The following is a 27,105-nucleotide window of genomic DNA, read 5'->3' as shown; positions in this document are numbered from 1 at the left end:
CATATAGCATTTTAAAGACTAACAAAATGATTTATTAGGCAATGAGCTTTCATGGGACAGACACAGTTCAGATCTGGAAATTCTGAGAAATACGTATTTGTCATTCTATCACCCGGAACTCTCAAACAACTGGTATTTTAACCAGAAGTAAATTTTAGTTTACACATTCCAAAAGTACAGTATTGTGAAAGTAAATACCAATACAGCAAATACAGGGTACAATACTACTGTTGTTGGTAAATAAAGTACTCTGCATACATTATGGTTTCCTTCTCAATAGCTAATCTTGTTTTTCTTTAGTGTTATGCATTGCTAGGTATACCTCTCTGTTATCAGAATAGTTGAATATCCAACAACCCCCTTGTCGCAGGACTTCTGGAGATGAAAAAGTTTACTGTAGCTGGATTAGCAAATGAGACCTTAGAAGGACCACGTGAAATGCAAATGGACTTGTCTGTGCTCCGCTTGCCCCACAGTTTGATCGTTCCAGTACATGCAGATGGTGTATTTAGGCTCCGTGAGCAAGTGGATGTGGGAAGTGGGAAACTCTTCTCTGGTTCCAGTGTAAATTGTGACCACATTTGAAAGGACCATTTTATATGCTAAGCTTTGAACTCCCTTCAAAATCACTTCAAACATAATAAAGTTTCATTTAAAATGTGGATTGGCTTTTAAAAAACACAAAGTCAAATACTTACCCCTTTAACTTTGCTACAGCTTTCCCGGGGTAGCCTGGGTTTTCCAGTATACCCATTAGAGCTTCGGGGGATATTTGCATGCAGCAGTTCAAACGGAGTTCCCACAGACCAAGGAACAAAGGACTTTTGATATAAAAAGTTTAAGTAATATGAGTATAGATTGACACAGGGCCTCTCTGATTCAGGAAGCTGTCAGGACCTCCTGTCCAACCCTCATAGAAAGGTGGGTAAAATCTTGGCTTAGTGGGACCCTATAAGACTGATGATGACTTGGAAAGCCTTTAAGCATGTGTATAGGAGCGGGGTTGGAGTTGTGTTGTATGTTTTCTCTGGAATGCTTTTACCCTTTGAATAAATGTGTTTTGCTTTGTAAAGGATGGTTGGGAACTGGCATACATTGTTATAGCCCTAGTGGAAAGATTAAGTGGTCCGATCTATTGTTGAAATCATAGTGAAATGTAGAGTGAAGGACTGAAAACTTAAACCTCTAGTCTGGATAGAAAGAGACATGATTGTCCATGGGAGGTGACCATTGGAATTTTGAAACCTTAAGCTGGTGCCCGTTAGGAAGACTGGACAGGAACAAGAAGTCAACCCTGAAACTCTGACAGACTGCTTCGATAAAGAAAATATTAGCACAATTATGCAAATGTTTAACCTCTGTCAGTGCTCTATTTCAAATCAGTGTATCAGGGGAATTTAAGCAATCAGAATGTAGCTACCTTGCCTCTAGGACACCAGGCCTATCCACACATTTTACAAACTGAACTGGAAGCTCTAATCAGTCAGTAACAACAGTTCACTGACTTTGCTAATTATTCCTAACACTCTAAGCTCTTTGATTTTTCTCCAAAACAGGATTGTAAAACCATTTATTGGGAGCCCTCGTGTACATTTCTCACATAGTTAAACTAGCAAAATTATCTACAATGGAGACTTGATAGTACTTACAATGTCTCCACTTTAAATTCTGGTATCCAGAAATATTTGCATGTTTCTTCCTCAGTCTGTCGGTTCTTGTTTTCTTTCCTTGGTATCTTAAGAAAATATAAGCAACTAAAAACTGGCCAAATTCCTATTCCTACGTCCTACAGTCCTAGTAAAGAACAAAGGGAACCAGATGATCTTTTCTACCTGGACTTGAGGGGGAAATAGGAATCAGTTCTATAGTCAAAACTGACCCAAATACTTTTTACCTCCATGGCAAAATTACATCTTTCTGATTTGTGTAAAGCAGAATCTAGCCCTTGCGGCCTGTAACTTCTTTGAAGGAATGTGGTATGAATGAAGTGGAATTTTATTGTGTTAATATTCTGGTTTTTAAAGTATCGTGTAAGCTTTTTGTTTGCTCTGGTGCTACACTTGCTTCTGTAAAAGGAAATCACAGGGGCCATATATTTTAAAGGCCTTGATTTTTTTTTTTTTTTTTTTACACTGACTCTCAATGATTCAATCCCGTTAACGTACATTGTTGTACTTCCCGCATGCAAAGGGCATGATACCCCACAAATGTCCAGAAATGAGGAGGGATGGACAGATGGGACAGACACACAGATCAGTTGAAACAAAATCCTTGGCTTGGATTAGTTAGGCCTACCATGATGATTCACTTTAATATGAGAGGAGAGTTTATAATTTAGCAGTAGATTTTAAACCCACTAAGCTTACTAATAGTTAGTGTTTTTAGTGTGGCTTTTAGAGTTGTTCCATGTCTGTTAATGTATTATAAAATATAATTTAAAGTTAGTTTGAATTTCAAGCACATTGACTTATTTCCCCAAGTTGTTTTTCCTGTCCTGACTGCTGCAGATCCTAGCCATTTGCACAAATCTCTTTTTAACAACTGCAGTTGTCAGTCTTGAACTCTTTCAGCATTTTAACAAGGCTTTAAAAGTTCTGATAAGTCTAAAGCTTGCATGGGGGTGGAGTGTTTCAGTACAGTAAATCTGTGTTTGCCAAAGAATTATCCATCCAAGGCCTCGAAAAATTTTGAAAAACTAAGTAAATCTTTTGATGTTACTCATACCTTAATTTTGTTTTTCTCCTATTAAAATAGGTTCATATGTAATAAGATGTGGCTGGGCAATCTTTGTGCACCTGATGTAAAGAAAATAAATTTGTTACAGAAACTTTTAGCTTCAGCCTAGTATCAAAATTTAGAATATAAAATCTCCAGAAAATATTTACAAGACATGAACTAAGGTCCATTTTACTGCTTTATGTACCTTAAATTTAAGCTTAATTTTCTGTAACGCTTCCAAAAATGGGATGCAAACGATCCAAAACATTAAGTATTTTAAAATAGTCTTTTAAAAAGGTTTTAATAAAATTTCAAATAAGCTTTTTTTAAATCTCTGTGTATTCTTTTTTAAAGAACTGTATTCCAGTAACATGGATGTTTGCTAGTTCAAGCTTATTTAAGTTTTGTGAATGTTATAGTCTATAGCTATTTTAAACTCTTTTTTGAAGTTGGAGAGCTGTTAAGGATTTCAGAACTAAGAACAAGTTCATTAATTGTAAAATCAACAGTAAATATGTTCTAAACTGTTAATGGGTTTTTGAGAAACATTTCTTTTATATGTTGAGAATGCAAGATGGTTTAGATTTAATGTTTAATAGACCAATAAAGTCCTGCTTATCTTTGAAATTACAGCGAATTCTGAAACTGTACATATCGAACAAACCTAATTGCACAATTTAAGGAAGTGTATTACATTTATTTAGTTCTTTGGTACATATATATTTAGGGCATATCTAGATGAGGAAAATTCAATTTTTATTAAAAGCTTTTTCTGTGTTTGGGAATTTGAGAATTTCTGCTGTCTGTCCTGATGTTACTTATGGCCTTCATAGCTATTGCCAGTTTTATGAGCTGGCTTGTTTATCTGGTAGACATAAGATGTTTACTCATGCTCACCCAGAATACAATGTGATAGTTATGCCAAATTTGTCAGTGGAATCTGGTAAAATGATTGTCAGATGAATGACTGAGATTGCAATGCTCTTTGACAAAACAAAACAGCAGTCATTTAGCACTTTAAAAACTAACAAAATAATTGACTAAGTGACAAGCTTTCATGGGACAGACCCACTTTTTCAGATCTATTTATCTTCTTTTGATAGTGTTTTTAGCCTGTGTGTGCCTATGAAGGTAAGCACTGCTATAATCCTTCTAAAAACGGGTAGGCTGAAGCAAAGTGATTCACTCGAGTGCACAATAAACTAAGGATAAAATTGAATCTAGACAAAGGAGTTCTACTTCCCTGTTCTAACCAGACTGCTGTATTCCTGGGTCTGAAGGCTAGCTCTAAAACCAAGCTGCTGCCTGTTTTTAGTCATATTTTCTGGTCTGCACAGTTTGTGTGCTGCTTTTACCTTAAGGACTGTAAAGAAACAAGCAAAACAGTGCAACTCTCTATCATGGGATGCTAACACTAGAGAGTTGTGCATTTTTCACTCATGTTCTAAATGGATATAGTCACAACCATCCAGAATCTGGGTAGCCATTAGCATTCTGATTTCTTCTCTCTCTCTCTCTTTGGAGTGCATATGCCTTTTCAGACCAGTATCATTCAATGTTATCCCTCGCCCTAGCTGCTTGGCAGAACATTTTTTTTTCATTATTCAGTAGGCCCTAGCACTCAAAGTGATGGGATGAGCTGAGCACTTCTTGAAGGAGAATGTGAAGAGAACAGACCTGTAGCAGGACCTGCAGTCAAGCGGAGAGTGTGGATTTGCAGATCCAGAGCTTGCACCTCAGGCACACTAATGCCTTTTAACTGCCCTGACATAGACTGTCCTTAGGAATGGCCACTGTGCAAAGGAACCTTTCTGGCCATCACACAGCTGTGATGAAGGCTCTGTACCAGTTCCTGTCATAGAAGGCAGATCAGGGGTTGGAACTGGAGTGCAGAGGATGACTATCCTCTTCTTTCATGCTCCCAAGGTTGTTTTGCTTAGGCTACGTCTACACGTGCAGCCAACATCGAAATAGTCTATTTCGATGAATAACGTCTACACGTCCTCCAGGGCCAGCAACGTCGATGTTCAACTTTGACGTTGCTCAGCCCAACATCGAAATAGGCACAGCGAGGGAATGTCTACATGTCAAAGTAGCACACATCGAAATAGGGATGCCAGGCACAGCTGCAGACAGGGTCACAGGGCGGACTCAACAGCAAGCCGCTCCCTTAAAGGGCCCCTCCCAGACACAGTTGCACTAAACAACACAAGATACACAGAGCTGACAACTGGTTGCAGACCCTGTGCCTGCAGCATAGATCCTCAGCTGCCACAGAAGCAGCCAGAAGCCCTGGGCTAAGGGCTGCTGCCCATGGTGACCATAGAGCCCCGCAGGGGCTGGAGAGAGCATCTCTCAACCCCCCAGCTGATGGCCGCCATGGAGGACCCAGCAATTTCGACGTTGCGGGACGCGGATCGGCTACACGGTCCCTACTTCGATGTTCAACGTCGAAGTAGGGCGCTATTCCTATCTCCTCATGAGGTTAGCGACTTCGACGTCTCACCGCCTAACGTCGAAGTTAACTTCGAAATAGCGCCCGACGCGTGTAGACGCGACGGGCGCTATTTCGAAGTTGGTGCCGCTACTTCGAAGTAGCGTGCACGTGTAGACGCAGCTTTAGAAATACGAACCTCTGGTTTTCTTTTCCCTCCCGTGGAATGGATCGTAGCCAAGAGAATGACCCACAGTTCTAACAGGATCCTTGCTGACAGAGAGGGGGAAAGGGGTTGTGTAACATTCAGAGGAAGAGCAGGGAAACCGTGACCATGCCTTCACAGTCTTGTGAGTTGGGCTTAAACCCTCCCCATAAGAGAAATCTTCAGCAATTGTAGAAATGTTCACCAATGCGTATGGATTAAATGCTGCCCCCTTGTGGGCAGTTAAACTACATGCTTATCTGCACTAGGAATTTTCCCTTAAGGCTGCTGTTTTGAAGATTTTTCCAAGTGATCCACATGGGATAGCTGAGCTCCTTTTGAAAGCAGACCATTCTCTGTCCTGTTTTGTCCTTTGAACAGACAGCAGTGAATTTTGAACTATGTAAATGCCTTCCACAGGAGCATGCAGCTCAGAAGTGAGAGGATATGTGATTACGGCTGTTTGCCAGACATCTTGGAGGATGCAGAGCCTGAGGCCAGGCCCAATTGTTAGTGGAATTATTTTGACATTTTTGTGGGCAGACAGCTGGATTTTCATTGATGGAATCAGAAAGAAAAGTTAGACTAAATTAGGAAAAATTCTCAGAGCAGTCCACTGGGGAGTAGTCTGGAATCCAAAAAGGGGAGGGGGGCACTATTCTTCCTCAGTGGACACACTAAAATCCAGACTGGAAAAGAGCATGAGAAAGCTACCCTGGAAACAAATGTGCTGTTATAGGAGTACAGGCTACATGACCTAACACTTTGTCTCAAGCTTGGACTTTTATGACTGAGAACCATTGATTAGTTTTCTGCTGGTTGCGTGTACGTGCACAAAAATAGTTCCTCCCAAACGTACGAGACGTCTATTGTTTCAGCTTACCAGTCTTTCAGTATCTGAAACCATGGTGGCAAGAAATTCTAATCCAAGGTTAGGATAAAAACTTTGTAACATAAGCATTTTTAACATTAAACTCCATGAGACGGACGCATAGCAAGCAACTTCCAAAGAAGCCCCAGCCTACTTTAGCTCCTTTTTATTTTCACATTTACATTAAAAAAGTCTGACAGTTATATCAACCAGAAGAAGCTGCAGTGTGCGTTCTTACAAAAAAAAAATATAAGTATTGCTTTGCGTTCAAAATAGCAACATCAGTTTGCTTTCTGTGTTAAATATCTCCAACTCCAAGCCGCTGAGCTTGAAATTCCTGAAAGTCCTCTGGGATGGTATCTGAAAACAAGAAAATATGCAAAGGTTAGTTCTCTTCCAGTGTAGCTGTGTAGCATGTTTAGAACTAGAGCAAGGTGAGTAATTGGGAACGAATAGCTTATTGGCAAAATTATGGGGTTTTTTTTTCCCAATCAGCAGTTGCTTGTAAGCAGACTGTGGATGTTCCAAGCTGTATTGTTAATTTGATGAACCACTTCTGTGACTAACTTTGGGTTGCAGATCATTCAAGAATTGGGCAGATTTGTTATTTGTGGCATACACAGAAGGGACTGTGTAACAAATTCCTGCTATGTTATAACTGAATGAGCAACTGGCAATTTGCTGCCAGTGATGAGTCAAGCTTCAGGTATGTGTGGGCTAACCAACTGAGTATTCAATTGCTTAGAATCACAGAGCCATAGGATTCTAGGGCTGGAAAGGATCTTAGAAGGTCACCTAGTCCAGCCCCTTGCCTAAAGCAGGATCAACCCTAACTAAATCATCCCAGCCAGAACTTTGGCAAGCCAGGACTTGCTGGCTGGGAATGCGGTTGAAATAAAATACTCTCTCAAAAATGATGTGGACATTCACAAGCAGTTTTTCTCTGTTCTTTACCCAGCTGTAGTTAGATGCTATGAAGACCATCTGTCTACTGGGTTTAAGTATTGCACAGGCTTTGTTAGTCTGGGGCCAGTGAGAATGAGGCAGTGGGTCAAAGGCCCTTGCAGTTGTGTCAATTTCAAAATAAAATTTTTCTGAAAATGACCCCCCCTTTCCCTTTTTACAAACTGCACCTCACTGAGAACATAAAGTGACAAGAAGGCAAATGTGTGTCCTTATTCTGTGCCTTTGTTAGCTCTTTGTACAGGCAGGAGCACCGCTTCCTGCATAAAACCAGCTGGCGGTCTCCGGTAGGTGTTAGCTTGTCACACAGGTACATACAAGAGAAGCATTAAACCAATATGGTAGAAATATTTAAAAAGGGGGTGAGTCCATGTTGCGAAAATAGCTGGTTGGTTGGTTGGAACTAGACTAGTTTCACATGAACAGTGTCTCCTTAAGACTTGTGCAGCTCCCTCAAAGTACAGTGGGAGCTGATGCAAAAGCCTCATTCTGCAGAAAAAAAACAAAAAACACTTATCTGAACGAGCAGTTTGGGCCACTGAGCTGTATGGGGCCTGAACACAGGGGCACGGGAAGCGTTTTTAGAAGGGGGATGCTGAGCTACACCTCTCGCTTACCTCACTGCTCCTTGGAGCTAGCAGCTGGGACCCCACATGCAGGGCTGGTGGCCAGGTGGGAGCTGGGACTAGGAGCACAGAGGCTGACATCCAAGCCCATAGCTATCAACAGGCCTGGCCACCAGGGTTTCCGGCAGCAGGGGCATGCCTCTGTTGCTCAGGGTCTTGGCTGCCTGCCGCATGTAGCTGGGATGCCCAGTATCTGGGTGTGCTGTAGTCCCCATGCCTAAACTTGAGACCTAAGCCAGGCACCAGCTCCAGTCCTGCAATGTCAGCCGTAAGTATTCAAAAATCATGATTCAATCACAAATTTGGCTTAAGAATAAATGAGAGCAAAATGGGTGGGAGGGGGCAGGGTTTTGTGTGTTAATGGGCAATTTGGGTGTGTTTAGGTTTCACTGGGGTTCAAGCTGACCTGACTCCAGCAAGTGAGGTGTGAGGAAAAACATTGTGCCACAAGTGTTACAACTGTGAGCCTTGGCACCACAGCACGTGCCCATGTATTTCCATAAGGGAAGGGGCCGCTGAACATGTGGCAATACTCTTTTCTTGTGGAAGAGGTGGGGACTTAGCTAAGGAGCCCGGCTGTTGCCAGTCGGCAGTGTAAGCCCGTTTACTCTCCACCCTCCTCGCCCTCTGCCAGTGCTACAGCTGCAGGGGAGCAACGCTTTGTGGAAAAATCAAACTTCTGGTCTCTTTGTGAAACTGCCAATTACACTTGCCCCCACCCAACCAAACCACAACATTTCTGAACACAGCCCTATGCTTTGTTGCTGATAATAGAGGCAGAGCCACTGCAGCAAGGGCAGGCAACTGAGAGGCCTGTTCAAAGCTGGCAACTCTCATTAAACGTGTGACATTTCACTGTAGTTCTGGGCTGTAGCTTTGTATTTAATCTCACAAAAATTGGAAGTTACCAGCCCAGTACATGGATTTTCCTCAATACAGCAGTGGACTCAATAGTGATATTAAACAGTGGGCTGCAGTGTCCTGTGGCCAGGCAGAGAGAGACAGAGTCTGAAAAGAGAGGCATGACCGTGTTCCACTTCTCTAAGGCAGATTGACAGAAGTTGCCTCATATGAACAGCTCCTCCAAAGCTGTGGTGTCCAACCCACTGGCCACATGTAGCTTTTTGGCTGGCTGAGTGTGACTAGTTGGCTTGAACAATAAGTATGTTTTCCAGATCAGTTGGCTAGTTTGCAATTGCAGTAGGCACTATAGACACCATGGCTTCATGCGATGAGAAAAAAGTGCAGTTGTCATCTAAAGAGGAAGCACAGCTGTGTAAGCGAGGTACACAGGAGCAGCAGGATAGGGTGGCGGTAAAGGCAACGTAGGGGATGCAGTCAAGGATTGTGTGTTATTGTAAAATGTGCCCAAGTTTTAAAATTAATTCAGAGATCATCCTTCTGATTCACTACACTAGAGAGCTGAGTCTGCTTGAAAGCCCTGGCGAAAACTCTGGAGAGGTGTAACCTGTCTAAATTCACTCTGCAGGTGAAGCTGCCCTCTGAGCCATGGTGCCAAGCAGAGAAAGCTCCCAGTAATTACTGTAAAGAATGGTACAAAAACCTGTTGACTGATTAGGGCAGCAGCAGAGTTCAGGGGGTGGGGCTGGGTTGGCTAACATCTTGTATATTAGATACATGCGCATATGCAATGTGGGCTGAGACACATTTAATTTACTGAGGACAGTACCCTCACTTGCTGTGCGGTTAGTGGTTCATCTTATTTAGTAACATTTCTAACTGCACTTATGTGCTATAATTGGTATGTAATGGCAGGACTGTGCTGGCAGATTACATGTATTGCAGAGTGGAGGCAGCTGAGCTGCTCATTCTACTTCCAGCTGGATGTGTGCTGACCCCTACTAAGACAGTCCACATCAGGCATCATGTTTCACAGATGTATTTGCTGGTGAAAGGAAAGGTTGCAAAGTGGTTAATAAAGCAAAGCCGAACTACTTATTCTCTAGGACAGCAAATAATGTGGTAATCATGAGTTGAGAAATGATACCGTTGCAGCGATATTTCAGGTTGGACCAGATGATGTTTTCCTGAGAGAAGCAGAAAACACCAAGTCTTCCTCCACGCATGGTAGTGTCTACAGTTACTCCAGAATCTGCCACCATTTGAGTACCTTCATAAAATCTTGCCCTTCAGAATAAAACAAATGCAACCCCAGTTAGTTCTCACCTAGCCACTCTGGCTTTAAAAAAGTGGTTTGCTGTTATCCTATTCTGTAACAAGCTCATTAGATTGGTCTCAGGACCATCCCACCATAAGCTTGAACAGAAGCCATAGCCATAACCCTGAGGTGTGACAGGGCTGTACTAGTGGGATAGAGAAGGCTCCAAATTAGCTTAGCTTCTTACAGCTCAATAAGAAGCCTTACACATTTTGACTACACCCACATCCCAGCATGCCTCTCCCACAGGGGGGTGTCAGCGGGCTATCCTAGCTCTATATCAGCTGTACCAAATGTCCACGTGTGTACTTGCCTGTAAATATCTGTATTTATTATTTACATTCACGTAGCGCCCACTGGGACCCAATCAGGATGAGGAGTCCATAGTGCTAGGAGCTGTACATGTGTACACACACAGAGTCCTGTGGCCTGACTGGTGGTTGCTTGTAAGATTGCTGTCACATTTGTGTCTCTTTTTACATTTCTTAGACATTAACAAGCTAATATGCCCTGTTTTAGGAGCTCTGCAGTCAGCCATAGATCAGCATTGCTCAAATTACAGCTGTTAATCCAGATCTATTGAAGAACCAATTAAAATCAAGAGCAATTTGTAAAAGCTTCTCACTGACTGAACCATGTACTTAGGAGCTGGGCCATCCTCTCTTTTGCCTTTTAATACTTAAACAGCTGACTATAGTAATGGATTCACTATTTCCAGACTTTGCTCAGTGTGACTTGTGCAATCATAACTCATCACTGGCAATTTATAAACGTCACAGGGACAAGAAGAACTTCTAAGCTAGCACGCGGTTAGTGAAAATACTGAGGTCCTGTATCATCTACAGAAGGTGACTTGAAGAAGAGCTCTGTGCAAGTTCAAAATCTGGTGTCTCCCACGAGCAGAAGTCGGTCAAATAAAGGATATTACCTCACCCATCTTGTTTCTCTACCATCCTGGGACCAACACAGCTACTCCCACACTGCTTACCCATTGTATGTCATCTTATCCTACTTACTGAGAGTTTTCTTTTTTTTTTACCATCTTTATGCTTTCTGTGTAAGCAGCTTTGACTGATTATTTCTGTCACTGCTTACGTATATAGATAAACTGTAACAGTTTATACAAATTCTAAGGGCTCAAATTACAGAATATTCATACAGAAATCGTATCTGTGGAATGTTAAGGTTTGAATGTGTTTGTGTGTCTTAGTGGTATTTGCAAACACTTCTAAAGTAACAGTGAGCAAGACAGTGTCTTAGCTATAAAACCCAGAAAACATTTGAAAGTATTTTTAATTATATGTGGGGTTAGTTTTTATTAAATAAACATACCCTCCTGCTCCTACTAACTAGAATTTCACAAAGCTTTAAAAAAAAAAAAAAAAAAAAAAAAAAAGAAAAGTTGTTTAGCTCCACAAAATTTTAAACAAGCCAATGAACCCTGAGGTTTTTATACAGTCTCAGTCTATCATCTAAAATGTCACAAAGTAAGATAGGCACGTTTCTATTCATTGTTCCTGGTCCCACAGTCCTACCTGATATATCCAACCTGGGGTCTGTGTTGCAAGAACCAGCGATAAGAGACTTTATCTTTCCAGCCTACATTTCTGGGGTCTTTCCATAGCAGTCTGACCTGATCATTGGTGTCCCCGGTGTGCCAGAGTGAATTCCGGAGGTGTTCTCCAGGACCAGTCTTAGATTTAACAGCCTAGACAAATGTGGCATTGTTTAGAAAGTGAACAAAGAGAAAATCTCCTTTAAGGCAGCTTCTGTTGACAGAGAAATCTCAGCAAAACTTTTGTTGACAGATTGCGTCTACACCCAAAAGCAGATTAAAAGAGCAATCCACTTTGTTGACAGAGTGGCCAGGTTCCCTGCCCTCTCAACAGAATGGCTGACCAGAAGCTCTTCAAACAGGGCAGCCCAGGGAACTGGAAGCCTTGTCTGTCGACAAAAGTATCTACACAGGCACTCTGTCGGCAAAACATCACCGACAGAGGCATTATACCTGATTTGGAAGAGGCATAACACTGCCAGCTAAACAGTGGAGTTTCGTTGACACACTCTCAGAGTGCTTTAATGGTGTTGACGCTTGGTGAGTTTTGGCAACAAAAGCCCAGCTTTGTCGACAGAAGCTGCCCCTGTAAACGCAGCCTAACTGTTAGATCATGAGCTCTAACTCTTTATAATGTGGACCATATCATATTAGTGGAATTGCCTTGTTCACACGTCCCCTCCATAACATCATAGCTCATAACATCCCTGCCAACTGCTTAGAAGGAGACACACAAGTATTTTATATTTGCTGTCTGGTCCTATAGCAGCTAGGACCAAAGAGGCACCACGGACCACATTTGGGGAAGTTCTGTTTTAGACACTGCACAGCTTCTTTGAAATGGTCACGTTAGGCCATCACCAGTAAATTAATAGAGCTCTGCGTCCACGTTTGATTTATTTATGGTAATTGAAAAGGTCCACCTCAACTCCTGGTCAGTCAATGAAAATGCCTCATTCATTTGTAATGAGCATTGATTAGCACTCAAATTTTGAAAGAGTCGGGCTATCCTCTGAATTTCCATACACTTATTGGAGTGATGAATCTATGTAAGGCACCACTCTGGCACTAAATTAACCTTTTCTTTAGGAAAGAGCTGCTTGTGGGAGAAAAGCACAGGCATTATAGAGGCAAATCTGGGTATGCGTGTGTAGCCATTACACAAAGAAGGCTGGTCTATCAAATTGGATGTAACTTCAGCAAGTACCTTAAGCTGAATGCCAGGCTCTGCAACAGCTCTGAATGGAGTTGCTTGCCAGTAGGTCTGTTCTGTCTGTTTCCACATTACCACGTAGAAACTGGAACTGTCTTGATACCCAAAAATAAAGCCAGCATAGTCGTCATCTGTCATTGTGTTCACATGAAAGGTGCCTTCAAAGTCAACCCCATTGAAAGCCGTGTAACCTAGGAGCAATAGATATGCATTATGTTAAGACCAATAGTTGGCAGAAAATGTGACTGCTTGCCAAAATATTTTCTATTGCACAACATGAGCACAAAAAAAGGTGTCCATACCAACTGCCAGGCCAGGGTCACTGTTCATGGTCTGTACAATCTCCATGCCCTGTGAGGGGAATATTAAATACAGTACTGAGGGTCACTAAGCAATATGGTGATACAACACTGCATTTACAACAATGAGATGTTGCAAAGTGGTACATTGACCTCACGCTGGCCCTCTGTGCAGCAGTGAAGTTTTCCCAGAATGAGATGTCTACAGCTGCAGTTACTGTAGCCCAGGTGATAATATGTGTAACTTCAAACTTAGCTGAACTTCTTCCAAAATATCATATTTTGATTTCTTTGCTACAACAGCATTACTGTCTAAGTTCAGCACCGCTTGGGTTATTTTTTTTTTTTTTTTTTTAATTTTCAATGATTTGTTTCGGGCCGCAAAAAGGTGTAGAATGGATTTTTACCTGGTTCAGAACCACCCAGTTAGGATCAATCTGAGCATCACCTTCAGGATCCAGAACCACAGTCTGATAAGCCCTGAAATCTGTCAGGGTGATCTCAGCGTTCTCCGGGCAAATATCAATTCGATCAATTACAGTATCCTGGTCAAAATCCGATTCACATATATCGCCAACTCCATCAACTGAATGTGTCAGTGAAACAAAAAGGGATTTATTTACAACATAGCAGCAACCACTTTAGTCTTAAACATGGAACAAACTACTAAAGGAACTGATTGATTCTGCATTGCTTGATGGCTTCAGACCTAGACTGGGTGCCTTCCTGTAACATGAGCTTTAGCTAAACACAAGTTACTGGGCTCTGTATAAGGGCAACAGGGTGAAATTTTAAGGCCTGTGTTATACAGAAGCTCAATGATGACCGAAGAGTCCTTCTTGCCATAACATTTCTAGTTGCAAAGAACCTGCAGAAACTGCTTGAAATTTACAGCAAATTTGACAGGCACAACAGGTGTTTCATTGGGATTTAACAAACACATCATTAGCTGTGCACTGATTTGACATGATTAACATATCCAGCAAAATTCAGAATACAAGTGTATAGCACTTTTGATAGACTAAAATGACTACCACATAATGAGACATGATGGTGGCCTTTTGACCCTGATAAGCAAAGATTTAACAGTGGAGTTCCACACTGAGCTCTCAACTGACCAAGACACCCATTGTTTGTAGATGTGATTGTGTATTTTCTAGTTAGGTATAAAAATACAAATATCCAAAGAAACAAAGAAAACATATTCAGCGTTCAATTCTCCCTGCTTTGTAAATCATTTAGTCATTTGCTTTTATTGAAAGATTCAATAAAGTGCAATAAGAATCCTCAGTCATCAATGTGAAGTAGAGAGATTTTACAATAGTGGCTTATTTTGAAGATTGTTTTGTACTTTTGCTCTGGGGAAAACAGAAAAATCTTCCAGGGATATTGTTAGATTAAGACAACTGAGACAATTAATTTTACTGTTTTGTGCTGACTCAAGTGAAGCCTAATGTGAGCCTGTCTTTCACAGCTGAGGGCTTGGCTGCACTACGGACTACACCTGTGGGCAGCAATCGATCCAGTGGGGGTTAATTTACCGCGTCTGTACTAGATGCAATGAACTGATCACTGGGAGTTCTCCTGTTCACTCCAGTACACCACCAAAACAAGAATAAGCAGAGTTGATGGGAGAGCATCAGCTGTTGACTTACTGTGGTGAAGATACCGTTGTAAGTAGACCTAAGTACACTGACTTCAGCTATGTTATTCACACAGGTGAAGCTGAGGGCCCACAGTAGTTTAGACAAGGCCTGAATAAATTTGGTGAACGTCACATTTGTTCATGAAAGTGAGATCCAAGGGCCAAATTCTAGCCTCTACTGGCACCTCTTCATGCCATTGCAGCTCCATGAGGGATACAGAGTACCCCGAGGGAGTTCCTCGAAGGTAGGACCATACTCGGACAAGAAGGAGGGTATCAAGGGGGTGACAGCAGCAGCTCACATGCAGCCAAGGGAAGCTTCTGAGAGATGGAGTGGGCCCAGGGCTCCACAGCCCCCAGAGTGGATTATAATCTGGAGATCCAACGGTGGCTTAAGCTTCCCCCAACTCATCTGAGCCTCCTTGAGAGATGCAGCACAGAAGCTGGCCCAAAATATGGGACAGAGCCTGTGGCTGCTGCTATGTGTAATATGTAACAGTGCTGACTTGGAAGTAACAGGGCTCCCTCCTGTACAAAGGGGAAATCTGCCTTTTAGACTGTGGACAACAAGGGCCTGTGTGGACTTGGCTGCCCTTGGTGAGAACATGCTACCTCACACTAAGTGTACGGCAGATTGGCTAACCGCATAGACGGGCAGAACAGACTTACTGTTGTCATCTTCCTGTCCTGGGTTGGGAACCAGTCGACAGTTATCAGGACCTGGGGGGAGGAGGTCTGGAATCCCATCATTATCATCATCATCGTCACACTCGTCCCCCAGGCCATCCTTGTCCGTGTCCAGCTGGGAGCTGTTAATGACCGTGGGGCAGTTGTCTGTGCTATCCTGGTGTCCATCTCCATCACTGTGAATTAGCACAAAACAACAAACCACGTGCAAACATACACACCTCCAAAAATCACTTCCTGCCCCCAGACTAGAAGCCAGCTTCTAAGCAATCATGAAATACAATGGGCTGTTGATGCCTTCAGCTCGATCCTGAAGCAGCACGAGGAGCAAGTGAAAGCTCCCACCAGGATCGTGAAATGGGATTTCTTGGACTGCGGCACTTGCTCATAGTTAATCTGGTTCTAGTGGAGTTTCAATTTCTCAATGGGAGGACACTGAACAGAGGACGTGGTTATCTGCCTTGCTTCTCCTTGCCGTGGTCTAACATTTCACAACCACTTCCATATGGCTAAATATAACCCTATTATATTAAAAAGTCTTGTAGTAGGGCATCCTGGGTTTCCTGATGACCTGGGCTACGGTACACAGCACTGACAGAAGGGTGTTTTGTGATATGTCCCTACAGCAGCACTGATGACCAGATAATTGGATACAGCTGCACCACCAGAGGGGCAGCTTAGCAGAACCGGATTTTTAGTTAAATCGGTGTTTGTTTTTAAGCTTTTTTTGCTTTTTAGCTAATTAAAATGTTTCTGTTGTGCGAAATTATGGGAGGAGGCTGCATCCTCCAGGTAGGGCAGAGACACCCCACCCCCACACCGCCCCCCCCGGCTATACCTGACCCTGGCTGCATCCTAGCCTTAGAGCCATGCCTGTTCTTAAAATTAACACATGAAAAATCAAAGGGGCCAGGCTGTGAGGGAGAGAGAAAGCAGAGGAACTGCCCTCCCACCCTATCTAAATGGCACCCACACAGCCACATGTGCTACACACGTTCAGGTAGGCCTCCAGTGAAGGTTTCAAGTAGCCTTTATCTGTCTTTCCATAGCTGTACATTTTTGTTATTGGTGACGGCAATATTTCGTTCAGCGGGAGTTTGGTGAAATCAACCCTAGTCCTTCCAAACCTAGTTGTGTGAGTTCTTGACCGTGGTGTAGCAACATCACCATAAGATACAATGGCTCAGTCAGATGCCATCTGAAACCCTTACTCCAGGTGCTGCAATGCAACTAATCTGTACAGCCCATACTGGTGAGGCACCTGGGGCTGCAGCTGAGTGGGGGGTGTAAGGTGTCGCAAACTTGAGGCATTGCAGCAATGTTTTGTTTTGTTTTTTTTCCTGAATACCTTTTTGCCTAGGATCGAGAAGGTGACAGTGAAGTGCAGGCAGAGTAAGGAACAACTGCAACCATTAACAAAGGCCAGTCATGACTTATTACTGCTAAAAAGGTGTTTTCCCCCTCTGGGTCATACAGGTACGAGGTATCCTGAGGTAAAACCACAGTGGAGATAAGTATGGGAGACGTAGCCGAGTTAGTCTGGATCTTCAAAAAACAAGAAGTCCTGTGGCACCTTACAGAACAACAGACATTTTGGAGCACAAGCTTTCACGGACGAAGCAGGTCTTTGCCCACGAAAGCTTATGCTCCAAAATATCTGCTAGTCTGTAAGGTGCCACAGGATGACTTCTTGTTAGTAGAGATAAGGCACTTTAGTTTTACCTCAGGTTAAACCAGGTGAGGTCAACTGCCACTGGAGGAGGCCTCACTCTCTTTACAGTGAAGTTTCACTCCCTGATAAAGGTAATCCCTTCAGGATTGAGGAGAGAGCAGGACAGGGTAATTTCAGGAAATATTTAGTGCAGACCAGGCCTCCGTGGAATCCACTGTGCTAACTAATGCAGCAATTATCTTCCCATGAATGGGGAATAGTGTATTCCTAAGGGATTTAATCACTTTCCCTGACACAAGGGCAACCACTAGCCACTGTTCAAAGCATAGCAAAGGGAAAGAGGAGTAAAATACAATGTGTTAAACTTGGCTCGCAGGAGCTGCTCTCAGCATCCACTGAAAGAGAATGCAGCTAATTGGCATCCTTGGGAGTAAAGAAATAGCATTTCATGGATCCCCCTAGCATGCCCTCAGTGGCTGCTCAGCCCACCTATTATCTTCAAGGGAGTCTTTACTACTAAGCAGATGTACATTGGACAGCCGGGGCAAAATCTTTGCCAAAAAATGGACGGACACAGAGCAGACATCAGGAATCTCAATATATGTAAGCCAGTCAGTGAACACATCCATGGAATGAGCTATTCTGTTAAAGATCTGAGAATTTGGGTCTTAGAACAAAGGGACTTTAAAAACAGATTAGATAGAGAAAGTTCTGAATTGGAATTCATATTCAAATTCGACACATTAACACTTGGTATGAACAGAGACACCAACTACCTCACACATTACAAGGACTGCTTCCCTTCCTTTGATGCTCATAATTATCTCAGGCAGGACAATTAACATCCCCAACTCATCAGCCCCCTCCTTCAGTCCTATGTACTTGATTTGTCAGTTTTTATTGCAATTTTTTTTGGACCTGATCTGAAGAAGTGGGTCTGTCCCACGAAAGCTCATCAATGAATAAATCATTTTGTTAGTCTTTACAGTGATACATTAAACAAATTGTTTAAACCAATTAAACTGAGTCCTATTATCAGCACCAGAATGGTGCTGGGAGCTACCCCTGCCGCACTTCATGCTGGGGAGCCAGAGGGAACTGCTGCAGCTGTGTGGGGAAGGTAAGTGATACTGTGTTTGTGGGGGGAGTGTTAAAGCTGGGGATGAGGGGTGGCAGTTTTGGGCTGCGGTGGGGCAGTTAAGCCACCAGGGGTAGTTGGGCCCTGTGCAGGGCAGGGCATCTTGGGCCCCATGTGGGGCAGCTAAGCTGCAGGGGAGTGCTTAAGCCACTGGGGGAACAGCTTGCCGCCCCCCCCCCCCCCCCCGCCACCAGGGAGAAGTATGGGCCCTGCATGGGGGGGTTAAGCTGCTGGGAGTGGGGGTTTGGAGCTTGAGTTCTGCCACCTTTTGTTCAAGGGAAAAAAGCACTGAAAACACATCACTCTAAAATTGTTCCTTTTGTTACGTTCAGTGTTAATTTGATGACAATATAAGCACTGCAAGGAGCTTGCCAGTTTTATTTCTATGGAATCAGTTGTGAATCATGCCATTTACCTGTTTTCTACATCCTTTCTTGACCTGACCTCATGAAATGTGCATACATGCATGGGAAAACATGAAAGGGATAATTTATCTACCATTATAGCAGCAGTAATTGATGACTATGACTATGAATGATCGATAGTTATTTTAGAAGAGAATTTTATGTAATGAAATATAAAATGTGTTCTTACTGAGCAGGAAGTACCAGGAATAACCTATGGCTGAATTATGCCCTGGTGGCAGTATAGTGCAACTCTACAGTGACTGATGGAGTTAAACTAGCTCACACCATAGCTAAATTTGACTCAGTATCTTTCTCCTGTTGATATTACATAAAGCGTACTGTACCTGTCTTGATTGGTGTCACATGAGTCTCCAATCAGATCATTGTCAATATCTGACTGTAAACAGAGAGAAAGTTGTAGTGTTAACTGCTGAGAGAACATTAAAGTGACAGTACTATGTTGGCAGGATCAGTCTCGTTTATAAAATTTATCTTCTGGCTATGTGGGTGATTCAGAAAGGAAAACCTGTTTTTAAAAGTGCAGAACAGCAATCTAGTATTAAATTGGGCACAATACTAGCGTTTGGGTTGTAGCTGAAGGAATTTAAAAAGCTGCCTGAGACAGTGAAAATGAGTAAAACCTGATTTTCTAAGCGAGATTCTCCTTTCATGAAATTTAAAAATAAAAGTACAGTATTACATAACTGAACAAAAAACCTAACAAGTCTTCTCTGTTTACTCACTTAGACTGTGTTGATAGGGGGTTTTGGCTGACTAAGGAAATCACGATTTGACCCTAATGAAAGAAAGAATAAATGATACCAACTAGTACTCCCAATGGAGTCCTCTCATCGACTTTCATAGGATTGGGGTTTAGCCCATCATGGATGAGATCTGTTGCAGCACATTGATCAGTGGAAGATACACATGCCTAGTCTGAAAAAAGCACCTATCTGGTCCTATTTCCATTCTCCTTTTCCAAACTCAAGCTTTGAAAGTTTCACCCAATTTTGTACATACCCTTTAACAAAATGGGAGCAGCTGATCTCTGCCTAGAGAGGTTGTGGAATGTCCGTCACTGGAGATTTTTTAAGAGTGGGTTTTACAAATGCCTGTCAGGGATGGTCTAGATAACACTCAGGCTATCATTAGGGCATGGGACTGGATTTGACGACCTCTTGAGGTTCTTTCCAGTTCTGATTCTGTGATAGCTGCAATTGTCTCCTCCTCCAGTTATTTAGCTCTCACAGCCACTTTTCACTAACCCAGTGGGGCGCATCTGAGGTTTGTAGTACCCTACAGATTCTTCCTCCCCTCGCTAACCTGACTGGGGTTGCTGATAGTGGGGCAGCTGTCACAAACATCACCAACACCGTCATTATCCCCATCCTTCTGGTCCTGGTTGGGAACCCTCTGACAATTGTCCAGCAGGTTCTTAATACCTGGAAAAAATCATTGATATTAGTCAAAATTATTCCATAGGTTTCCAACTGGGGGCATCTTCCAAATGCATCTGCTGATGTTTTATCACAGACTGTTCAGTCAATCAGCAATGCCAGCAGCAGTTCACTTGGGGCACAGTGTGTGCTTCCATCATGAATGTTAACAGCAATTCTGTTTTGTTTCTGTGCACGTAGCACTGAAGCAAGGATAGAAGCATCTCACTAAAGACATGGCCGTCCATTTTGTTTTCCTGCACACCTCACTGTGTTCTGTCCCCCACATCATGTACTTAATACCTTAATGTAATTTTCTTTCAAACCTTATGCAGCAATAGAATAAAATGTTGCACGACAGGGATTTCCTGGGTATTCAGACAGGAGGCAATCAGATGTGCTGGCATGTGGCTGATCCTGTGGGCTTTTGTGAAGAGCATTTTTTTCCTCTTAGTACTTTAAAATGTTCAATAGCCTTTTAATTATTGTATGAATTATGGTGGCGTTTAACTGTTGCAGAGTGCCCAGAGCTTGATGGCATTAAAAAAAAAAAAATCAATATTTTCATTCAATACACAAAAGCAGCTGTGACTGGGGTGGCATGCAGACAGCATGTGTTCTCTCCCACAAAATCTAACCCAAGAAGACGTGTTTCACTAGGGGATGTCACCCAGTTCTGACACATTGCTGCTGTTGGATTCCGAGTCATCATGCTATGCGGTGCTGTGGATTAGTTAGACCCATTTCTACAAGTCTTGTGTCCTCTGCAGCAGTCGTGTCTACTGCAGGGAAGGAAACAGTCAAAACTGTTGAGTTTTTACAAGGGATCTTTGGACATTGGTGACATGGGGGAGACAGGAGGGGTCACACACACTCCTAGATGGGTCACGTGTGCCCCCCTCCAGATTTTAACTGCTGAAGCTGGGTGCCCTGACTCTGCCCCATTCCTCTTTAGGGCACTGGTCACCACCCCATCACTGATGGGAACTAGAACTAAAGTATTCAGCATTAGAGATGTCTAAAAGCTGGCGATAAGCATCCTCTCTAAGGTTATGACTACACTACAGCTTATGTCAGCATAACTTCTGTTGCTCAGGGCTATGCATAAATACACCCTGAGCGACGTAAGTTGCACTGACAGAAACACTGGTGTGGACGGAGCTCTGTTAGCAGAAGAGCTACTGCCACTCCAGGCGGCTGGAATACTAAAGCTTATGCCTCGTTGGCTTAGAGCAACTACAGTAGCGAGTGTATCCAGGATGCACCTCTGAAAACTGGCACTCTCTGGACCGACAACATCCCTCATCCACCAGGACCAGGGATGCTTCTGGATCAGACAGCTGGGGCAGGATGACAAGCCCAGCCGGCCTCCTGGCAGCCCCACAGGGGACAGCAGGGCTGGAGGTGGCATTCCCCAGCAGCCCCACAGGGGGGTGGGGCTAGAGCACCAGCATCCCCACGGGCAGTCACATGGGGTCGGGGCCAGAATGCCAGTGTCAGGCGTCCCCTAGCTGCTATGTGGGGCAGGGGAGCTGGCTGCGGCGGTGAGCTGCAGCCAGAAGGACAGCAGAGGCAGCCAGGGACTGAAGCGGGAGGGCATTAACCTCCCCTGGCCCAGCAAAAACAGAGCTGCAACCTATAGTTGTGCAGCTGTGCCCCTGTAAATTCTCCAGCATAGCTGTGGCTGCAACACACAGCACGTGCTGAGTAAGTTCAAAGAATAATACGAAGGTACGAAGTGAAGATTTATCCACCATCTCCATCCATGTCATCATCACAGGCGTCTCCTTTCCCATCACCATCCGTGTCCCTCTGGTCATTATTCAAGACAGTGCGACAATTGTCACAAACATCTCCAAAGATATCTTGATCACTGTTCCTCTGGTTAACATTAGGCACCAATACACAGTTATCCTAAAAAGGAGACACATGAAGATTCCCTCCTGTTAAATTCTTACTGAAGTCAAATAATCCTAACTCTCATTTATGTGCTGTAAACTCTTTGGCAGATGGAAACGCAGTATTGGAAATTGTTTGGCATGCCAAGTGGACAACACATCAGGACCAGATTTCACTGGTCCTATACCAACTTCCAGTGTTTGTATACGGTGTATGTGGATGAGAGGTAACACGGTGTTATGCGCATGGGGGTTTGTTCATAACCATGAAGTTTAGTTCTCATTTCATTTAAACAACCTGCCTTGAAATGATGGTTCTCTTATTTACTGCATTCCATTTCAGGCCGCATACTGCTTCAGTTCTTTAGACCCGTGGTTTTCAACCTGTGGGCCGCACACCCATGAAATTCCCCAGATTATGTCTAAGATTTCCAAAGGAGCTTGCAACACTGACATTTTTTAGAAGTCCATGATTGAGAAAAAATTTGAAACTCACTGCACTAGGAGAAAAGCAGGCTCCCTGGCTCCCCCCAGTGGCATATCCTCAAGCTAAGACTCAGTGAAATGCTTGGCTGTTTCACTTTCTGACCCAGAAAAGCCTAAATTCCAGATTTAACATGTCTTCTAGTTTGGTGTTAATTCTTCAAGGCCCAAGGGGAGGAGCGGTGGAGACAATATCATGGAAGCAGCACTCTCCTCTTTTGTGCATCCCTCCTGGGTACTAGGGTTTTCATCCTCTCTCCACCCAGAGATGGCCCGGCAATAGGGTCCTATGTTAGTTTACAGGAACAGCAGGTTCATGCAGGTGCCAAAGTAATTGCATAGTTAGAGCTGCATTCAGATTGGCATTTAAAGTGGGAATTATATATATTTTTATGCACCGATAACAGTGAATTTTCCCAAACTGATGCTTAAGGAACCAGGCCTGATCCAAAACCTTTTGAAATCACTGGGAAAGCTCCTGTTAACTGCCATGGGCTTTGGATCAAGTCAGGTATTCAAAGAATCAGTTTGGAAAATTCACTGTGCAACTGGTGCATAACAAAAGAGAACTTTCAAACTGAACTGTTAATTATTTGAATTATTATAATTTTGAAATGGGCTTCTAAGTTCTTTTTTGGGGATGAGACATAGTTGGTGGCTGCTCCCTCTAGCAAACAGACTCCTGGGTTTTTCCAATTTGAAAGTTGTTTCGCTGCAACAAAATCCAAAACATACTTTTTGAATTCATTAATGTTAATTTTCAATTTAATTAGCATTGTTAGTAGAGCTGCCTGTGATGCAGAGTAAACCTAAGGAAGGGCTGGAAGGGATTAAGATAGCCAGGTAAACCTAAAAATTCCACAGGCTGCACCAGAAGGAAGAGCCAGGGAGCTGAGAGCAAGCAGGTACAGTAGTGCAGGAACTAGGAGGGCTATAAACCCAGCAAGCTAGCAACAGACTGGGGCTGCTGCTGGGTAAGGGCACTCAATCCCTGAGAAGCGGGAAGTGTGCTTGGAGCTAGTACATCTAGCACAAAGAGGGGAACCAGAAGTTGCAGGAAGCAGTTCAGGGAAGGAGCAGTTAGGGCTAGAGAGGAAAGAATTGATGAGTTGAGTTTTCCTGGATTAGAACCCATAGCAGAGGTCTGGCCTGGGTTCCCCTACCCACCACTGTGGCAGTGGCACTAGTGGGGCAGTGAAAGAGAACAGCAGCTTTGAAGCACTGTTCCTTGTAAGAGGGGAACACTGAGTGAGCTGGCCAGAGGGCCAAGTCATGAAGTGGATACTGTGGTTCCGGAAGCAAGACTGGACTGCAGACCGGAGAGAAATATAGAGTGAGGGCATACAACCACAGGAAGGGCTGTTGACCTTGTGAACTAATCCTGAGCAGGAGGAGGTACTGGATAAAGGGTGAGTGGTGAACCCCATGATACTGCCATTAAATGGATGGTAGAGAAACTAAGCCTCCAAACTAGAGTGCCTCACTCTCACGAGTCATAAAAAAAAAAAAAGAGCACATGTAAATAAATGCAGAGGTGTCTTCTTCAATATGTGGACAGTTCATAACAACAATTCTGGGAAGTGAAACTGCACAGTTCACAACAATGGAATTGTTATGTTTGAAACATAAAGGTGATGACAGTTTCAATGTGAACATTAACTACTTCCCTTCTGAGACAAGGTGGCCCAAGTAATATACTTTATTGGACCACCTGTTGGTGAGAGAGAGAAGCTTTTAAGCTGTACAGAGTTGCTCCTTAGGTCTAGGAAATGTGCTCAGAGTGTCACAGCTGTTAAATATGAGGGGAAACAGATTGTTTAGCATAAATTTAGCAACCTTAAGACAATACTCACCAGCAGCCACATACATCATCATAGAAACACTAATCCAGGAGCCTATCCCTGCAATAAACCCCACTGCTAACTCATTCCACACATCTATACTAGTGACACTATCACAAGACCTAACCACATCAGCCACACCATCAGGAGCTCTTGTACTTGCACAGCCACTAACGTGACACATGCCATCATGTGCCAGCAATGCCCCTCTGCCATGTACACTGGACAAACTGGACAGTCTCTGGGCCAAAGGATTAATGCACATAAATCTGAGATAAGGAGTGGTTACACATACAAACCTGTAAGTAATCATTTAACCTCCCTGGACATTCAATAATCGATTTAAAAGGAGCCATTCTTCTACAGAAGAATTTCATCACAAATTAGGAAACATCTGAATTGGAATTCTTTTACAAATTTGACATTTTTAACCTTGTCTTGAACAGAGATCTTAACTATCTTGTGCATTACAAGGGCAATTTCCCCACCTTTGATATTCGCAGGAATGAGAGACACCCTACTTAATTTGCTGCATTAGCCGGTCCTACTAGTTACAGGTAACTTTCCTCCCTCCCCACTCTCCCTGACTATATAGACCCTGGATTCTGTTTTTCCTCTTCATTTTTCATCTGATGAAGTGGGTTTTACCCAAAAAATCTCATGCTCAAACAAAGGTGTTAGTTTCTAAGGTGCCTCAGGACTGCTTGTTATTTATGAAGCTATGAACCAACACAGATATTTAGAAAAAGTAGTTAACACATATTCCAAGGGACCATTACAGGTGAGGTGGTCTGCTAACACCCCTGTTGTCATAGCACACAAAAAAAAAGGTTAGTAAATTGAAGGTGTTTATCATAAGCCACAATCCAATGTCTTTATTAAGACCATGATTTTCAGTGTCCAGCAAAGTTATGAATTTAAGCTGCCAGGCTCATCTTCCGCAAGTGTTGTGCAGATTTCTCTTGGGTAGAAGAATGCAGAAGGTCACTGGGATGGGTGTGTAGAATTCTGCTTGGAATTGTTTGGGGACGATTCGATGATATCCTTCAGTTCCTGGGTAAACTGTGGTGTAAGATCTTTGAGTTCTTTATAATATGTGTTGTGTCAGAGGGTTGTTGGTTGGCCTGATCTTGTATTTAGCCATGACACTTTTAGTGCCTGTAGGGCTACATCTACACTAGCCCCAAACTTCGAAATGGCCATTCAAATGGCCATTTCGAAGTTTACTAATGAAGCTGATGGGAATAAGGGGACTACGAAGTAGGCGGGGTCCTTTCGAAAAGGAGCCCCGTCTGGACGAGCCACGCGGCCATGAGCCGCGTCAATTTCGAAGCGCCGCGGCCGCCCGCGTGCTAATGAAGCGCTGAATATGCATTTCAGCGCTTCATTAGTAAACTTCAAAATGGCCATTTGCGTGGCCATTTCGAAGTTTGGGGTTCGTGCAGACACGGCCTAGAAGTTTGAAAGCTTGTCTCTTTCACTATTTGAAGTTAGTGTAGTAAAAGATATACCCTCCCTCCGCCAACCTTGTCTCTCTTAATATCCCAGGACTGAACACTACTATACTAACACTGAAAACAACAATGGAAAACATTTAGTTACACAGTTATGTGGCATTATTTCCACAGGAAATTTGACATTAAATAATTATTGTAATTTTAATTACATTAAATTACAAATACTATAGCATTGGTAGCTTGGAATTAAGGTTGTGAAGTCAGTGTGATTTTTCAGGGCTTTGAATGTGAACCTTATATACATGAAAATGAGAGCATCAGAGAAGGTGCTATTGAGTTAGTGTATAAATGTAGTGAGGGCATGGCACATGCCTAGGAAAATGGTCTGTAAATGTTTCACCTTGCACCAGCTTCATTCCATCCTATTTGAGAGGGATCTCAAACCTGAACCACATACAACATCTGTGTATAGTACCTGCTCATTAGGAATTCCATCTCCATCCGCATCCTCATCACAGGCATCTCCAATCCCATCACCATCTGCATCTTCTTGTCCCGAGTTGGGAACAAATCTGCAGTTGTCCTAAGCAAAAAATAAACCCAAGAGGTAGGACCAGCATTCCACAAGATGACTTGAATTCTCTCTCTCCTGTGGCTCAACTGACTCTCCTTGCTGTCAACCTGAAAACTTTCTCAATTAAACATATTTTAAACAAAATACACAGAGAAAAAAAACAGGCAAAAGTTTGTAATGTCCCCTCCTACACACTACCTCTCCATGCTACCCACTATCACCCCTCTGGGTGATTAAAAAGATAAATCTTCCTACCTTTCTGCAGCTATCTGCAGAGCATGAGAGTTCTTCATCAGGGTAGCCATCAATATCTATGTCCTTTCCACAGATATAGCCATCACCAGCCCAACCAATGCCACACTACAAATAAAAACAAAGTTACAGAAAGATAGAAAACATGTACAGCACTGCTCAAGATGGACTCTAGGTCTGTTTTAGAAAGGATTCAATATGCAACGTAAGCAGCACCAACACTTATAATGATACACTCAACCATATAGTGCTATCCATTGAAGCAGATATTTAGTTCCAAATGTAAAATGTATCTGCTAATTTTGGATGGCCAGCTTCAGACATGTAGAATCTGATTTTTGGAGGTGCTGAGTATCCACAACTCCAAATGATTCCAGTGGATGCTCAGAGCCTCAGTGTCTCAAGGTGGCCATTCAAAATTAGTGCTTGCTTCTGAAAATGTAGGTCTTAGTGATCCGAGGTGAAGCAGAGGTTGACAGTCTCCCTGAAAGATAACAAAATGTGAACTCCCTGTAAAAAGAGAGCCAAAATATATCATCTAAGAGCCAGACT

At 43.0% G+C, this 27,105-nt stretch overlaps 1 protein-coding gene across 2 annotated transcripts in view; it reads right to left on the bottom strand.

Annotated features, from left to right (window-relative positions):
• Nucleotides 1-6,377: 6,377 nt before the first annotated feature.
• The window catches only part of THBS4 (thrombospondin 4), a 53,072-nt gene continuing 32,344 nt past the window's right edge, over nt 6,378-27,105 (bottom strand). For both annotated transcript variants that reach the window (XM_074995473.1, XM_074995471.1), the window contains exons 10-21: nt 26,557-26,661; nt 26,203-26,310; nt 21,803-21,962; nt 19,936-20,054; nt 18,957-19,009; nt 15,378-15,571; nt 13,471-13,649; nt 13,067-13,115; nt 12,759-12,955; nt 11,532-11,704; nt 9,826-9,965; nt 6,378-6,588 (exon numbers count right to left, since the gene is read on the bottom strand). In XM_074995473.1, coding sequence (XP_074851574.1) covers nt 6,527-6,588; nt 9,826-9,965; nt 11,532-11,704; nt 12,759-12,955; nt 13,067-13,115; nt 13,471-13,649; nt 15,378-15,571; nt 18,957-19,009; nt 19,936-20,054; nt 21,803-21,962; nt 26,203-26,310; nt 26,557-26,661 — 1,539 coding nt within the window. In that variant the 3' untranslated portion in view covers nt 6,378-6,526. The remainder of the gene's footprint in view (nt 6,589-9,825; nt 9,966-11,531; nt 11,705-12,758; nt 12,956-13,066; nt 13,116-13,470; nt 13,650-15,377; nt 15,572-18,956; nt 19,010-19,935; nt 20,055-21,802; nt 21,963-26,202; nt 26,311-26,556; nt 26,662-27,105) is intronic.

This window comes from Carettochelys insculpta, chromosome 5 (assembly GCF_033958435.1).
Source record: "Carettochelys insculpta isolate YL-2023 chromosome 5, ASM3395843v1, whole genome shotgun sequence".
Taxonomy (NCBI): Eukaryota; Metazoa; Chordata; order Testudines; family Carettochelyidae; genus Carettochelys; species Carettochelys insculpta.
The sequence above is the reverse complement of the archived record's forward strand: the minus strand, read 5'-3'. Positions and strand labels throughout refer to the sequence as shown.